Raw genomic sequence first — 18157 nt, forward strand, 5'->3', positions numbered from 1 at the left:
ATAACGTGTTGACAGTGAGTGACAGCGTTGGACTTTTGGATTACTAGTGTGTACCATGAGTTGGTCCTGCAGCCTGGTAGACACCTGATGGCACTCTTGGAAGATAATTTGTCTGGGGACTACACCTTGCAGGAGAGGAAAATGAGCATCTAGCAGTTGAATAGGCTTCAGCATACAGTGTTGCAGGCCCTAAAAATATCCGAACACGTGCTGTACCTTCACCGCAAGGCATTGGGTTAGCAGTCTGAAAAGATTCTAGCCAGCAAGACCTCAGCACAGAAGATTCACTAGGGAAAGTGAGGAACAGAGGAGGAGGCAGCACTGTAAACTCCTCATCAATCTTATCCTGCATAAAGGGACTTAGCACCAGGATTTTCATCAATCTCATCCATCTTTCTGTTACTCATGCACAAACTGGACACCTTTTTCATAAATCCTGCTGCCACCATGTACATATCATACAGAACGCTGCACAGTGTAGAGATATGGTCGACAACTAGAGTCCTACAGACTCAAATCCGGCGTTTCAGAAGATCAGTCACTGTCAAACGGTTCTGGACACTGGACAGTGAGCACCAGAGTTAGCACACCCTGGTCGAGTTCTCATCGTGCTAGTAGACCTGACTTACGGAAAGACAGATACTGGGTTATAGTACTTTTCCCTGGCTGACAGAGTAAAAAGAAAACTTGTCTCCTTTATCGACAATCAACGTGACGGTTTGACATAAAATAAAGAACACTTCCATGAATGATTTCTTACCACTTCAGGGAGCACTTTGGTGGCGAGAGCATGGGCGGCCTTAATCAGGATGGTTAGCCCAGACAGGATAAACACCACTCCCAAAACCACACAAGCTCTGTAGGAAAAAAAAAAACACATTAAGTTAGCCAAAGTAAGTTAGTTTGTCATTTGGCCAAAAGATCAAATTGTTAGAATAAATATGAGTTTCGTGTGCTGTCTTTTGTAAATATAGTTAAAGCCTGTCGACACTTCCAAAATAGCGTCAGGGCCTCACCAGAACCTTTCGAACAGGGAGCGGAATCAATAAATTCATTCTATTCTTAAATATATGTTTTCTGCAGTATGAACCCCTGTACTATTTTGGTTGCTCAGAATTCTCTACTGGAGCGCAATGGGGTTTGTAAAGAACACCAAGTCAGGAGCCAAGGGTAAAATTAGCTGTGCTTTCTGTTTGTCTCCCCTGTCAATCACAGAGACATTAGCCACTCATAGGCATCCATGAAATGATGTATTGTGCGCAGAAGAGGAGTAGTGCTTTCCTCCGAGTGTATTATGCTTCCCTTTGATGCAGCATGAGCAGCAGTTTGAAAATAAGTGTCAGCTGGCTTTGTGCGTCTTTAGTTACTGTCTTGGAGGTAGCACGTGTTAGTCTTTATCCTCTCCAGCTAGTAGCTGTCGTAATACAGGGGAGAACTGGCAGGTGGGTGGGAATTTAGGTGTTTAAGTGACCAAATTAGGCAGAAAATGGGGGGAAAAAGTAATATCACAATGTATAGTCGTTAATGTTACGAAACAGCAATGAGTTAGTTCCTGTTATCGCTTACTTTAAAGCAGCACCAGCCACCAGCCCGAGAAACCTCTATCCTTAAAACATGCCTGAAACTCCATCATCTGTTCTGTTAGACTCATGCTAATGCTGCCCTTTAGGCGTGGGGGTAAAATTGAAGATTATTCTGTGGCAGAGAGATTATACCACAACACGTTTATACGTGAACTTTACAAAATGATCTATGACTAGCTTGGGTTTGTCAGGGTGGATTGCATGCTCTAGTTCCTGCTTCTGGTGTTGCTACTAGAACTAGACCAACTTCTGGTGACAGCTGTAATCCGAACTTTCAGTGGAAAGGCTCCTCGGATGAATGAACTGCCTGTTGAGGCGTTCTGTGCGTAGCGGTCATCCATCAAGATGGACAGATTATTGTGGCTTTCTTTAGAACTGTAGTTATTATAATTGATCAAATTGATATGTTCCATGCAGCGATTACATCATTTTCTAAATTAATGCTCTGCCTATGAAAAATTGTAACCATAGTAACCATAGTAACGTACAGTTACATTTGCATACAGTAGTTAAACTCAGCTTCATTATAAGCAGAGATGCGGCACAGATGCAGGTAAAAAAAGAAAAGAAAAAAGAATGTCATTTTGCACTGCAAACATCAATGACAGCTTTAACTTGTCAATGCTGCCAAGTGACCGTGGTACTGTCTATGCGGGATAATCCACAGCTAGGTGTATGTTATATTTCTCACACAATATGGCTAAAAGTGTTCTGCTTATTTTTGCTCTGATAGTGGAAACAGATCTCAAAGAAGCCACACTCACTGACAGACCATCGGCTATCTGGCCAGCTAGCTCACGTTGATTTGTACATTCCCGTTAAAAGCGCGTCCGGTAAAATCGGCGTCCCTTCTTCCTTTTCGTCTTCATCTGACGAGCTTTCACATTTTAAGCCAAAAAGTTCTGTTTCTGAAAAGTATCGTTTGCCACGTCCGCTGACGATGATGTCGCTAACTCTACTGTAGTAACCGTTTCGAACTATTCAGCGGAATTTTAGTGGACCGGAGCTAACTGTTGTATAACGTTGTACAATCATCTCCAGTATTTCACATAGTCTGACGTGCATGATGGGCTCCATAACTGAAGAATGCTCTGTTCAATGCAAGGCAATTTGCCCAGAAAAATACTGGAGTGAGTCTCAAATGGTAAAAAAACAACAACAAAAAAAAACAACACACACACACATTAGAATGACTAAATAATTCGAAATGGCATCATTAATATTCATCTAAAACATTGCATAGAGTATTAACCAAAGTTGTTTATCATTGCTCTTGTGTACTGGCTCTTTAGAAACCATAGAAACCAGGTGGCTTGAATCGTTACTCATGTCTCTAGCGCGGTGGATGATGGAAGAATGCGTACGGCCTTCACGATTAATGTCAGTACAATACGAATTTTAAAAAATAACAAAAACGATTGACATGACGAATCTCTCCAAATGAATAAAAGAAAAGTATTCTCTGTGTTCTCTTTTATTTGTCTTGGTGCTCCTGCAATAAGCCTAAGCATGCTGGGGATGGTCGGGAACGCATTATTGCAGAAGATCAGGGTTGTGCTCAGAATTCTGACAGCTTGATTAGGGCGTAAATTGAGATGTTACCGGATACTGAGTTTCTGCTTTTAAAGGTCAGGGCTTCAGCTTAGAACTTCCCGTTTGGGGATATGTTCTTCTCCGTCTTAACCATATTAAAGATATACACATTTGATTGTCTATCATCTTAACCTTCTTTAGAATCCCGAGTTAATACACCGTGAGTTACGTTAACAAAGTAAAGCCTTCATTAACCAGAGTTCAACCTAACAATGAGCTTCAGGGATCGAAGAAACATTTACGTTTTTTTTTGGCCACAGGAAAATCTTTCTTCACTGCTTTTTAGGCACAAAAGAGGCTAAGAAAGGAACAACAGTTGATAGCTGCTATTACATACACGCTAACAGGAACTAACTTGCTTCACAGACATTACTCATCACGTGAACGTAACTATAAACATAATCTTCAGGAGACTTATAACAGCATACCCGTTGAAGTTTATTGATCACTTATCTGGTCAAGTCAGACGTCCCACTTGGCTACGAGTCATTTATTATTAGCCGGTTTATTAGCACATGATGTACGGCGCCCCATCCAGGGTGTCCCACACCTTGCGCCCCAAGCTCTCCTGCGACTCCGTATAGAAAAACTTGTACAGGAAATGGATGGACGGATGGATGCTACATGTCAGAGGTGTGTGTGCTTAATCACAGGTTTGGATCATAACATCATATCATTTTAATCTATTTTATCATGTCATGTTCCATGACTCATACGATAACAGAACGGAAAACAGCTGATCCTAATTTAGTGCCAGCAATATATCTACGCTCGATAACACGATCGGGGAAATAAGATTACGTTTTGTTCTGCATTAAGCTTTTTGTGTTCGTGTGCTTGCTTAATTTAATCTTAACAATAAGCCTCGCAGCTCAGAGTCCCCGGCTCGATCCTGAGCTCTAATTACTGTCTGGAGTTTTGCGTGTTCCCTCCATGGGTTTCCTCAGGGTTCGCCGGTTTCTTCCCACCTCCCAAAAACATGCCAGAACATGGACGGGTGACTTGACACCTACTCTAAGTTAGACTAGATAGGCTCCTGATCCCCCAGGAGAAAGTGATTACTGAGGATGAATGAATGAATGAATGGTTAACAAATATTTTTTATGACCTTTTCCATGTTTCCATTACTCTAACGAATGTTATTATGGATGAAATGAATGCTGACACGGGGAAAAAGCAGCCGCTGCAAAGCAGACAGCTGAAATGGATTCCAATAAGATGAGATGGAAAGACGGAGGTTTCGTTTTCTTCCACATCACAGAGTTTAACACAGCGCCGTGTGACAACACAAATGGGCTACGTGCTACCGGTCTGCTCGTAAGACATTTCATTGACCCAGAATTCCTTTTCCTCCCAGAGAAGCCAGTTCTACCGGCTCTGAGCCTGATATCTGAGCTGTTTGCTTGGGCTCATCCTCGCTGCGCAGTGCTGGGGAATAATTAGCTTTGCTCTCTAAACCTTTACAGCCAAGGTTCTTTCACTAATGAGATTCGCACACGCCCACACATGCTCCGGCTGCCAGCAAACGTCTCGGGAGAATTTTTGGGATTTAATTGCGCTGGATTTAATTCAATCAGACCAGAAGAGTCCTAAATGTAGTGTGTGTGTGTGTGTGTGTGTGTGTGTGTGTGTGTGTGTGTGTGTGTGTCAGATGGTCCAGTTATGCATGGTGAGGTAGGGAGTGTGTTTACATTGTCTGTTAGTTCAGACGGAGTGTTAGTCTAGTCTTAATAAACCTCGGGCAAGGTAACACCCCCTCTCTCTAAAACTCCACTGAGCTGTAATTGCTCTTGTGCTGTTGCCTTATTTATTTATATACTTACTTATTTATTTCTGCTTGTCCTTTCTCCATATTCTGCCAGTCTGTGGTAATCTCAAACAGTTATATGATGCACATTAGCGCAATGAAGGGGGGAAAAAAAGTAGAGAGGAAAAAGGAAATAAAAAACATCCTAACAGCCATAATGTATTTCTTTCATTTCTTTCATTTCTGAAAAGTGCTAACAGCTATCATTATCAGCCAAAGAGCGAAGTGGACTATTAGCTAAAATCCCATGTTCTAGTAGGATTAGCATTTGTCATCATGCCTACTTTATTGCATTTGCTCCAGTGCCATAACTATTACTATTATTAGCAGTGTTCATAATAACCTAGGAAAATCTTTTACGTTGAACCTTTGAGTAGAGCTGGGCGATGTGATAATATTTTATTCATCCTGTGATCAATTATGTCGGAATATACTTTCTAAGACATTGTGGATATTGTAATAAATAAAACTGACCGAAAGCAACTGTTTTAATTCTTTAAATTTATAAAACTTTTTTCTTCTTCTTTTTCAGTGTTAAATGAGTGGGTTTATATATATATAAATATATATATAGTCATTTCACCCAGCACTACTTCCTTATCTCATTCGGCTACTAAAGATTTGCACCTAAAGACTGCCCTGTGCTTATCCCAGGACTCTTATTCACAATATACGATATAACATCCTGTATATTGTTTATATTTCCTTGATTGCATTCCTTTTTAATCGTTTTTCTTCTCCTTCTTCTTGTTTTGCTGCTGTCGTTCATCACTCCACCCTGTCTGCAATACACTTCCACCGAGTGTAAAAACAACAACAACAACAACAACAACAACAGCCTTATCCACTGTAGTCCTTGTCTTAGTAGTTGAATACTAATTGCAATTCAGCACAAACCAGGGATTAACGAGGTATTGCTGATTTTCTCCAGTAAATTTCTACAGAAATAGATTATTATTTATTATCTATTTTATTTATTATTATTTATTAACTATCTGTGTTTACGTGTGCACGACTAGCCCAGCTCGGAAGCCTCCGGATTATCCCTCCAGCATTGAAGAGTCTGCTTCCTGCTACTGATGTGCCCACATGTCATACTTATCCATCCATCCATCCATCTTCTATACCGCTTATCCTTTTCACGGTCACGGGGAAACCTGGAGTCTATCCCAGGGAGCATGGGGCACAAGCCGGGGTACACCCTGGACAGGGTGCCAATCCATCGCAGGGCACATGTCATACTTAATCACTTCGTTTCTTAACCAGCTAACCCATATTTCTTTCAAAAAAATAAAAATAGAAAACTCCTTTAAGCCGAGTTTCTGTTCATCCTGAACAAGCACAGCTGGAGCGTCTCTCCCGGTTTGATCAATGAAAGTTTCACTTGCGCTCCAGAAATCTTCAAATTCGGCTTCAAATTAGCACAGCGTGTGTATTCTGCACTGCTCTCTGTGTCCTTACCGCCTGACCTTTATCGGCCTTTTCCACATCGGCTCATCCTCAAAATCTCGTCCACGTCGGCTCATCCTCAGGAAGAATGCCGGTCTCGTCGAAGAAGCTTTATTATTAGTGCTGGTGTCCAGACACAGTGATTAGGGTTTGAAGAGAAGCTACCAGGTGCTGAGTTTGTGCTCCATGTGTCAGGGCTTCAGCTCCCAAATACGGATATTTCAGACAAGATTTAAAAAGAGGCTCTGAGGAATTCAGCCCCAGCTCCAGCCATGCATGTACATAATGTACTTCTCGAATAGATTAACATATTATATTATACATATTAATGATCCAGTCACTTTAAAGAACACACGTTCGATGTGTGCGCCTAAATTAGACATCACAGTCAGCACCTCGAAGGAGTATATATACAAAAGAAAGACCATGTGATGCTGTAAGAGGGAAAAGAAATTCAGGTCATTTGCTGGTTCTCTAATATGGGGTGATGTGACAGGGAGAAGAGTTAGCATCATTGTGGAATTTGTTTCGTTACCCGGTTGCCGGTAAGTCCAGAACGCGTTAACAAACTAAAAAAAAAACCACACAAAACAGCAAATCAGAAAAACGCAACAATAATTCTAAAGAGACGACGGCGAATCAAAAGACATAAGGGATGACAGAATGTGAAGATGCAATAACAATATCAGAAACACGCCAACATTACCTCAAAAAGGAAAAGGAAGACTATTACTGAATATCACTTGCTGTGATTGGCTGCAGTGATCTGAGAGACAGTGGAAAGCGGACAGCCGTTTCCAGGAAGTGGAAAATCCATCCATCCATTTTCCACCCCACTTATACTACACAGGGTTGCAGGGAGAATGGAGTCTATCCCAGGGGACTCGGGGTACAAGGCGGGGGACCCCCTGGACATGGTGCAGACCCATCACAGGGCACAATCAAGCACACATTCACACACTACAGCCAATTTGGAAATGCCAATCAGCCTACAACACATGTCTTTGGACTGGGGGAGGAAACCGGAACACCCGGGGTAAACCCCCAGAGCACGGTGAGAACACGGTGAGAAAACTCCACACACACAGGAGAAGAAAGAATTACTCCTCGCTATGATAGCGTAAGTAACTTGTTTAGCTATGCTAACTAGATAACAGCGTTGAATTGCGTTAAATTGCCCATTAAGTGAAAATTTCATCTTTGCTAGGCAACTGGAATCTCAACTCACGTTTATTAGCTAACGTTGGAAAGGACTCGCATGCTTGCTTCTTGTTGTTATGGTAACACTGACCATCGCTAACATCCTCCAGGCTGCCTCACTCTCATCGTATCCCTGACTCTGGCTCATCCTCAGTCCCTAATTTCCAATGCATCATTCCGCTCTAATCTTTATTGCTCTGTCCAGTGTTTTCTCTGCCCCCTTTTCCCTGTTCACTTGCTCACCTCATCACTCACTCCCTCTTTTAATTTGCAACTGTGTGTGTGTGTGTGTGTGTGTGTGTGTGTGTGTAAATCTGCTGGCTAATGAAGCGAGTGACATGGACAACCTGCTCCTGTCATTAGATGCTGTTTAAATGAGCCGCAGTCACTCACAAGGCTCTAGTGTGCCTTTCAGCGAGCCTGGTTCTACTCTCTCTCTCTCTCTCTCTCTCTCTCTCTCTCTCTCTCTCTCTCTCTCGTTCTCCGCCCATCTGTCTGCACCTTTTTTTTTTTTTTCCTGGCGTTGGAGACTCCTGGTGCTTCGATGACTGGAAGCGAGCAGAGCCATGTGGTTTCCAGGCTGCTTAAACGCAGCTATAACAAGAAAGCTGGAGAATGTTCAACTTGCACATTACAGAGCTGCCAGTGAATCGACATTTTTCTTCCCTTTCCTCTCATCGCCTGACAGGAAAGCGCTACACTAAAGTACACCTTCAGGTTCCAAGCTCAGCTGTCTCATCTCTCATCTCTCTCCCTCTCTATCGCCCATCGCCCGCTTTGATCTGCTTCACCACAGAATCCTCAGGAGACTGCAGCTCGTCGCTCTGATGAAGCCGCTAGCTACTAGCATAAAGTGCATTTCTTCCTTTCTCTCGTTTTCCGTCTTCTCCGTCTGCTCGTCCTCTACTTCCCAGCCTTTCACAAAGCGCACAAAAGCCTTGCTGACCTTTAGCCATCACTATTCTCTTGCCCAGCTCTGATAACAAGCACCGGATCGCCTACCACGCGCTGAGAGTGTGTGTCTAAGGTGTCCACTTCTATCTGAAAGCCAGTTTTCCTGGGCCTTGTGAGACACAAGCCACCCGACTCTACCTTTTCTGGAAAATATGAAAAGTCGATCGTCCACGTAAAAGTAAAAATCTATTCAGTGTTTTATCGAGGCTGTGGTTTAAGGCGCACTTTCTTATGAACTGTGCACGGGTACCAGCTCACAACCTTGATGCAAAGTACTTCCGTCTTATTGGCCTAATTTTATGGAAATAAAAATTCCCGACCTTTACCAGAGGAAATTATGCTTCATAATACCACAGCGCTTGATTAAGTAACATTAACAGCAGATCGGACACGTTGACGTTTAGACACGTCAGCATTTTTTTTTGAAGGAGTCTCCAGTGTAAACACTTTGTAACAGTCAGAGGTAAAGCTGTAACCTTAAATATTCCAATACGGGAACGTCTTCAGGACCGCTTTCCGTTTGTCTTGGAAACACGATGTAAGTGATAATAGTGTTAACTAACTTCTTTCATGTGTAACTATATACGGATAAAAAGTATAAGAGGAATAAAGCACTTGTCCCAGACAAACAGCATGTCCTAAATAACATTTCAGACATAAGATGATAACAGTCACTCTACATCACAAAACCCCTTCGTTATTATTCCTTTTATGGACGTTAGCCCTTAATTTCGAAGGAATACGCCTGCTTTTTCAGCTTAATCCCTATCAGACACACTTACGTAACACGTGTGACATAACACATCATGTCGGTCTCATCTGCAGACCTTCTGTCGCAACAGCCCGAGACAATACCGCCTCCCAGCCAACAGAGGTCACTGTCAGCAGAATTTGAATCAGGTACTCATTTCCGGTTTATTTTATTTGACGATAAAGACACATGGTATTCACATACACGGTGCGAAGTCTTGTCAATACACCCCACTGTGTGAGTTGACCTTGTTTGACTAGTCCTTTTGGATTAGCGCTGTTGGTTTTGACCTTTGCCTAGGTTTTTCCCATTACGACTTTTTGACCGTATCTAATAAACCTCTGCACATGGTCCTCGAGTGTATCATACGACTTCCTTTCTTTGCTAAGCACAGACAAACATGTCGAAACTCTTGTTTGTGATGATCACACATTAAAAGACGCTATTCCTTTAAGCTGTATTCGGTAAACGAGTAACACCATGGAATGATGGCGATGAGCTCGTCCTGAATCTGACTGCCTGGATATGACCACGGCTCAGCTTAATGAGACCGTATCTCAGAGCAGAGTTTATAGCTGGGCCAGGAATCTAAAATGACGTACCAGCACTGGTTTCCATTTGGCCTGTATTCCCGATGTGGCCGCTTACAACTGAGCTGCTTTGGCTTCTCACATGCTCACATGCAACCGAATTCTCTCGGCCTCGGTTCTCTGCTCTCTAGACTAGAATCGAGACAAAATCCACTTCAAACACTTTTTAAGCAGCAGTATGGCCTCAGTACTCACATGTACTCTCTGTGGGCAGAGTGCACAGCCGCTGCGTTTCTGTAACGCCACAGCACGATGATGGAGCTCAGCACGTCTAGTGTGGCGTCAAACTGGAAAACAACACACAAACTATCGATCGGTACAAACCACGGGTGCAAAACTAGCCTTAATGTGATGGAAAAAGGTGTTTGGGTAAGGTTTACTCACAGCGAAGCCAAAAGCGGAGGCACTGCTTCTCATCGTTGAAACAGCTGGAAAAGATCACAACATTTTCGCATCAGAGTCTACGTCAAACGATTTTCTCAAACGGTTGAAACTAATGTTCACATGGTTGTATGGTTCAGATCATCTTAACGCTGCTATTACTGTTAAATAAAGAAATAAACTGCATTTAACCAGTGCGCCTCTTATATGCTAATATCCCGTGCCCCTGATTGGATACCTGTAGTTTAGAGAAAAGGTTGGGGTTTTTTTTTACAAAAATAAGATGGCTAAGATCATTTGACCAAGGGTAATCCTTCCAACAAAATGGCTGCAAACACTGAACTGAACCAACCAATAAAAGACTTCCTACTCAGCATGAACAGGTAGTCATATATAAAGTTATAGATGACCCAGCAATGCTGACTTTCCCCAGTGTTAGCTAGTTGACCATAACGTACTTCAGGTTAATGGCGTGTTTAAGAATAATAATACGATTTGGTATGCCCGGTCTTAAAGGTAAACTACTGATTTGATTTTTCACACAGCTATGAGTGTTTAGCAGGACTGTGTGCAGGATAATATGTTACATGGATGTAGGGTACACTCGGCTTGTCAGTTGTCAAGCAGCTTTACAGAAATCCGGATGTAGGTTTAGACCCCTAATGAAGAACTCAGGGGTGGCAGTAGCAAGGAAAAAACACCCTGAGACGACATGAAGAAGAAACCTTGAGAGGAACCAGTCTCAAAAGCGAACCCATAGTGCGATTATACCATAAATCATTAGTGTTCAAGAGAACCTAAAGGTTCTGTGTAAAACCCTAGAGCATAATGTTTCTCCAGCAGAAAGCGTCCACATTAGGACCATTCTACGAAGCTAAGACACCTTACGGATCTGAAGAGGACTTTTATTCTAGCGATTGGAAGTACCTCCGGCTGGGAAATGTTCGAGACATTTTCTCTTTCATAAACACTCCAAACATTCACACTTCAATCTTTCACTCTCGAAGACCAGGTTTCTATCCGTCTAACGTCAGCAAGTAGACTTACACGTCTTCCCCTGGGATTCTTTGGGTGGTTAACAGTTCTTACTTGGAAATCCATCTGAAAAGTGGAACTATTAAATATACACCCAGGAACACAAACCAAAGACCTCCTTAACATTCTGGAGATTTGTCTCTAGCAGTGCATGTAGTTGCTAGCTTATAAGACAAGATTTTTCACAGGTTGCATTCACAGTCTAGAGCACTCTGACATGTCTAGACTTGTTTTTATTTGGATGGGAGCAAGATTAAAATAACAGTCTTGCTCTCCACTTAACCAAAAAAAAAGCGGTATGAAAGTGATAATATTCGATCCAAGCAAACGAAAGTAAAAAAAAAAAAAAAAAAAGTCTTACACATCAGTCTTACGCAGTTGATTGTGGAATTGGTTTCATCAAAGAGCATATTTTCAGACTATCAAAGTGCTTCATTTTCCATCTGCCTTGCTGTTTTCTCCACCACCCAGGTGCAACCTCTAGTATGCATACCATATACTCACATCATAACCAAAGCTCATAAGTCTGTAGTGTATCTCGAAGGTGCATTATATAAGACTAGTCTTGGTCTCTAACGGTTACTGTAGGTGGGTTTGACATCTGTATGTGTGGGGGTTTTTTTCTTTTTAAACCCACCCCCCAGGATCTACGGTGGCCCATAAAGTGTATATAAAATGACCGACAGAAGGCGAAGTCTGTTTTCCAAACTGTTTTTTTTTTTTTTTTTTTCAGCGACTTAATTCACTTTTGCTTGGGGCATTGCTTAATCCTGTGTGGTTTTTTTTGGACACAGACCTTCTGACATGTATCAAGTCTATGATTCAGAGCACACAGACTGTGGGTTTACGTATATAAAGGAGCTCGGCTAAAGTACCTGTTTACAATGTAAAAAATCCCATAAACGCACATGTTCTTCACGATAGAACATAGAAAACATATCAAATGTTTCAAGTGATGAATCTCAATATGATAGAACGAATTAAAATCAAATGAAGTAAGTAAAATAATTAAAATGTGACTCATTCATTCTGTCATATTAGGATCCGGGATACACACCTAAGGCTTGCGTTAAATCTCAAACCTCAAATCTCATTTCCTTCAAGCCTCTAAATGAATCACATTCATTAAAGCTTTTTTCATTGGAATTATTTTCAAAATGTGATCCCCCCCCACCCCCCACCCCCCATTGAGATTGTTTTTTGGGTTGTTTTTTTTTTTCTTCAGATCTCCATCTCAGTAACGACACGTTTTAATCTAACCTCATGTGGCGTTTTGTTTTTTTTTTGGTGGGGGGGGGGGGGTTCCCATCACGGCATCACTAATATTTGAAATGCACTCAGCAGAATTTTCTCGAGCGCTGACGCTGCAATCCGAGAGCGTGGAGTTATGACACGTCTGAAAATCCAAGATGCGTGATGATGCGCCATGGATATATTATTGTTTTCCCCCCATGTTAGGATTTTAAAAATAAATAAATAAAGATGTATAGTACATAGACTGCATAAATGGTGGACGGGGGGGAAACACGCACTACCACAAACTCTAATACTCTATGGTGGATTGCATACAATGCCCCTTTACATTTCATTATTTAGCAGACGCTCTTATCCGGAGCGACTTACAGCACATGCAAAGAGTTGAAGGCTCGGAAATGCAAAGCACCTCGGGAATCAGGAGTCATAACGTGAAAAAAATGAGAGATTAATGCTGAGAAGTGCTACGAGTGCAGTCTAGTCTAACAAACGGATAAGAAATGTTTATTTTCCGTACAAATCGGCTTACGCTAACGCTAGCGCGTGTTCAGTCCTCAGACCGTGGTGTTACAGAATACATTCAACTCAATTTTATTGACGTGTTTTGGGGATTTATATCCCTAATTAGAACCGAGAGAGGCAACAGAGGCAAAGAAAATTCCCCCAGATTCGACATAAGGAAGAAACCAGACTCGAAAGGGAACCTGTGGATAGTGCAGTTATAAACCATTACAGTATCCAGGTACGGGAGAGTAAAGGCGAACAGTACTGAGTACGCTGAAAGGATGTTCAGTGAGAGTATACTGCGAATAAAGGCTTTCAGTATATGTGGAATACAATCCAGACACATCGTTTTGAGCTTTTCTCAAAGGGTGCACTGTTGGCACTGGTTACTACCTTAAAACCTTATCCACTGACGACACTTCTGACTGTTATTCAGCTCTCTGTAAATCTAACTTTATTTATAAGCCCAATAACAAGCCCTTGATATGCGTAAAACGACGGCTTTAGACCAGAGGCAGCACTAACATGTTCAGGACAGGCATACAAGGATGAAGACTTCTGCAAATACTACAAACTGTGTTGTTGGTTGTTTTTTTTTCCCTTCTTTTATTTGGGGTTTTCTCTCACCAATCAGGAGCTCCATCCTTCTTTCAGGAGTCTCCGAACGTAATGAATGCATGCGCAAAGCACTTGAGGACTTCGTACGGTGTGACAGCATGTAATCACAGCACTTCAATTACCGCATAATGCAAATTACAGTGTCGTGTAATTAAATGGATTGTCACGTCGAGTTGTAACGCTGGGTATTAACTCTATTATCCGTCTCTAGTATCGCAGGAGAATTAACGTAGCCTAAGGCAGTGCTGAGAGCAGTTACATTATCTTTCATTTTTCTGCTAATTTCAGGCCGGAATATCAGGCTGGCCGACGGATTAGATATTCTAAAGTGTCCCTGTGTGTGTGTGTGTGTGTGTTGTGTGTGTGTGTGTGTGTGTGTGTGTGTGTGTGTGTTGTGTGCCAGGTTGTTACCCTGCCTTGCACCCAGAGTTTCAGGGATAGTCTCGTGCCAAAATTGAACGGTCTTCGGCCTCGATAAATCTGAATCAGATACCACGTTGTGCCAGTGGAATTTGAACGCAAGCCACATCAGTTAGGAATTTAGGGAATTTATTATGGTAAATGGTCTGCACTTATATAGTGCTTTTTTTAACCCAAAGCACTTTACACTGGTTCTAATTCACACTATCACACACCAGCGGTAGCAGAGCTGCCATGCAAGGTGCTAACTTGCCATCGGGAGCAACTTGGGGTGCAGTGTCTTTCCCAAGGACACTTCAGCATGTGGAGTCACGTGGGCCGGGAATCGAACCGCGCCAATGCTACGATTAGGGGACAACCCGCTCTACCACCTGATCCACAGCCGAGCAAAGTATCAGGTTAGGTCTGATCTAGATGGAGAGAGAGCGAGAATGAGAATAGTATCGTCGCAACTTCCCAGGATCTCCTTATCTGAGTACTGATCTACTTATTAAGCACTTCCTGTTTACAAAATCTACAAAGCAGACTCAAACTAGCAATCCTTGCGAAGTCTTGCCAACCCTCGAGTATTCCGAGCCTTTGATCTAGTGATTGCCTTTCTCGTGGTTTGACCCTGTGTCACGCTTGATTTTGTTTTGACCCTGCGCACAGATCCCCAAACCTCTCAGACCTGATTACTGTATGCGACACGTACATACAGCGACATGAACGCAGTCAAACATTTAGCATAGAATTAACACCCAATGTGTTGATTGAACCTTTTCAGTTTTCGAACCCTTTCAGCGTCCATTGGAGCATTACATCTGGAATCGCATAGCTTTTCTTGCAGAAACTGAACAGAAATATCCTTCAGGAAACACTGTAATTTTACAATAAAGAACAAGTCCTTTATTCAAAAATAATAATAATAATAATAGTAATAATTAAGACACTGGAATTTTGTCTAAATGGACCAAGAGTCTTAAATCAAAGTTCTGATAGTTTGTGTTAATTTACAGATGTTACTTTTCAGGTGTTAGCTCAGAAAAACATAGGACGTGTGTGTGTGTGTGTGTGTGTGTGTGTGTACATTGTGTCTTCCAGAAAAACCCACCGCCCAGCACTGAAATGAGTCTATTTTCTTGCAGTGTAAGCCATAGATGAATGCATTTCCATCTCATTATGTGGCACACAGAGGTCGACTCGTCTCTTACTCTCGTTCTTTTTGCTGTGTTCTTAAAGCTGTTCTTTTCTTAGGTAGGTCATGGCTTCTTTTTTTTCCCCAAGTTATTTTTCAGTTTGCTTGTATATGCTAATTTCACTTTGCACAAGGTTTACGGAGTTGCGCAGGAGCCGGGTTGTCATCCGGTATGAATAAATACCGACCGCTGTTATACAACCCCGATTCCGAAAAAGTTGGGACAGTATGGAAAATGATCAGAAAAACAAAGAGGGGTGATTATGTAAATGCATTTTGACTTGTATTTAAACAAAAACCGTATAAAGACAAGGTATGTGATGTTTTACTTAATCAACTGCATAGTTGTAAGTTGTAAGGTAAACGTTTATTTTGAAATTGATGCATGCAACACGTTCCTAAAAAAGTTAAGCATAGTATATAAGGAGAATCCAAAAAAGGTCCTCCTTCAAGAGCGAGGACGGGTCGAGTCTCGCCGATCTGCCAACAGATACGTCAGTGAATAATCCAACACTTTGAGAAGAACATTCCCCAAAGATAAATCGGGAGGATTTTGGGCGTTTCATCTTCTACAGTGTACAGTATAGATAAAAGATTCAAGGAATCCGGTCAAATCTCGGTGCGTAAAGGGCGGGGCCGAAAACCACTTCTGAATGCGCGTGATCTCCGCTCCCTCAGACGTCACTGTCTTAAAAACCCTCATGAGTCTGTAATGAGATCCTGACATGGGCTCGGGAATACTTTGGTAAACCTTTGCCAGTCGACACCATTCGCCGCTGCATCCACAGACGCAAGTTAAGACTTTACTATGCAAAGCAGAAGCTGTACATCAACACTGTCCAGAAGCTCCGCCCACTTCTCTGGGCTCGGTCTCATCTGAGATGGACAGTAGCACAGTGGAATCGTGTTTTGTTTGGAGTGTGTCGCAGTCATCAGATTTGAAATGAGTGTATATTTTCAAAAATAAATTCAATTCGGGCGCACGGTGGCTTAGTGGTTAGCACGTTTGCCTCACACCTCCAGGGTCGGGGGTTTGATTCCCACCGTGGTCCTGTGTGTGCGGAGTTTGCATCTCGTGGGACACTTTCAACCAACCTGAATACCACACAGCAGCAAGTGCGGTTAACACCATGCACGTGTTGGTGCCCGATAATTCCAGGCTTGTGGTTAAAAGTGGGATTCCTCACCAAGGCCATATCGGCAAATTTTGTAAATCAATCAATTCACCTTGCAGAGTGTCACGAATGCAAGTCTGCAGTGCATTCCTCGTTGTGCTCGTTATGCGCCTAACAATAGTATATAGACCAGACAGCGACAGACTAACCCTCATACCAGCTGTAAATTTGCAGTGATAGGCAGGACCCAAGTGTGTAAACTCAGCGTAAGCTTAACTAGGGCAAAGCCAACAATAGTTATCAAAGTCCACGGTGGGCCTGGAAACAACGGTGCTCAACATCATCCATCGATCCATCCATTTTCCGTACCGCTTATCCTACACGGGGTCACGGGGATCCTGGAGCCTATCCGAGGGCACAAGGTGGGGGACACCCTGTACTGAGTGCCAACCCATCGACGGGCACAATCACACACTCTGGACAATTTGGAAATGCCAATCAGCCTACAACGCATACCTTTGGACTATGGGAGAAAACCGGAGTACCCGGAGGAAACCCGCGAAGCACGGGGAGATCATGTGAACTCCGCACCCATAAGGCGGAGGCAGGATTCGAACCCCAAACTCTGGAGATGCGAGGCAAACATCAAACCACGTTAATTCATATACACAGTCAACACACAGGCAAAGTAAAAATGAGAAGAAACAAGACAAGGGTCAGACTTAAAGTAACAATAATGCACAGACAATGACATGACAGGGTATACATAGACAAAATTATTCAGACACTAACACAAAACAGGTGAACACCATCAGGCAACAAACAAATGACTGGACAGAGGTAGACACAGGACTACAACAAAATACAAAATAAACATGGCCTTGGTTGCCATGGGAACTGCAGAGCAAAGGGGGAAACCATGACAAAATGGTTAATAGGTGAGCACTTTTTGGTCTTAAGAGTAAGAAATGAAGAAATCAATCTGTATTAAAAAAATAAATACCCCAGAATTATATTAGTTCTTGATGAAGGCCCTTGTGCATCTAATTAATGTCCCAGGGTCCATGTCCAGCTGTCCGCTGTCTCTGCACCTGCTGTGTTGAAAGGCAACAAGAGTATAAAGGGTAGCATATAACCCCACCTCACTCACACTGTCTCTCTCTACCTCCTCCCCTCATTTTTCTTTCTGTCTTCCATCCCTCTGTCTCTTATTTTTAGACTCAGGGCTCTGGGGGTTAGCACTGGCTTTGAAAGCCTGGTAATGCTGAATTCATTAATATGAAAGTGTTCTCTCCCTCCCTCCCTCCCTCCCTCCCTCCCTCTCTCTCTCTCTCTCTCTCTTTCTCTCTCTCTCTCTCCCTCCTTCCTATCCAATGCTGTGATATTTACATTTGAGGTTTTTGCGAATGGCAGCATTCTATGCTCACAGACACACGAAACTCGTCTGTCTCAAACAAACTGATATTTTATCACCGTAATCTGTGGGGCACTTGGTGTCAGTTGATATGATTTACCGCTTGCTCAAAAATGACATCATCGTCATATAAAGTTATTCATTATAATCGATTCCTGTTTTCTAAATATTTCAAAGCATCTAAACAGGAGTAGGCGCCTGTGCACCAGCCCTCATCTGCCCTCACGCCTTAAGCACAATGAATCTATACAGTACATTAATCACTCTTGCTAACAGTACTGTAATTGAACCTGACGGACCTCGTATACGTGA

General features: G+C 42.5%; 1 protein-coding gene across 2 annotated transcripts in view; it reads right to left on the minus strand.

Moving 5' to 3' along the window:
- tmem163b (transmembrane protein 163b) overlaps positions 1–18157 on the minus strand; it is a 43915-nt gene that overhangs the window by 13459 nt on the left and 12299 nt on the right. For both annotated transcript variants that reach the window (XM_017458520.3, XM_017458522.3), the window contains exons 3-5: positions 10312–10355; positions 10123–10214; positions 761–857 (exon numbers count right to left, since the gene is read on the minus strand). In XM_017458520.3, the coding sequence (XP_017314009.1) occupies positions 761–857; positions 10123–10214; positions 10312–10355 (233 nt within the window). The remainder of the gene's footprint in view (positions 1–760; positions 858–10122; positions 10215–10311; positions 10356–18157) is intronic.

Source organism: Ictalurus punctatus, chromosome 27 (assembly GCF_001660625.3).
Source record: "Ictalurus punctatus breed USDA103 chromosome 27, Coco_2.0, whole genome shotgun sequence".
Taxonomy (NCBI): Eukaryota; Metazoa; Chordata; class Actinopteri; order Siluriformes; family Ictaluridae; genus Ictalurus; species Ictalurus punctatus.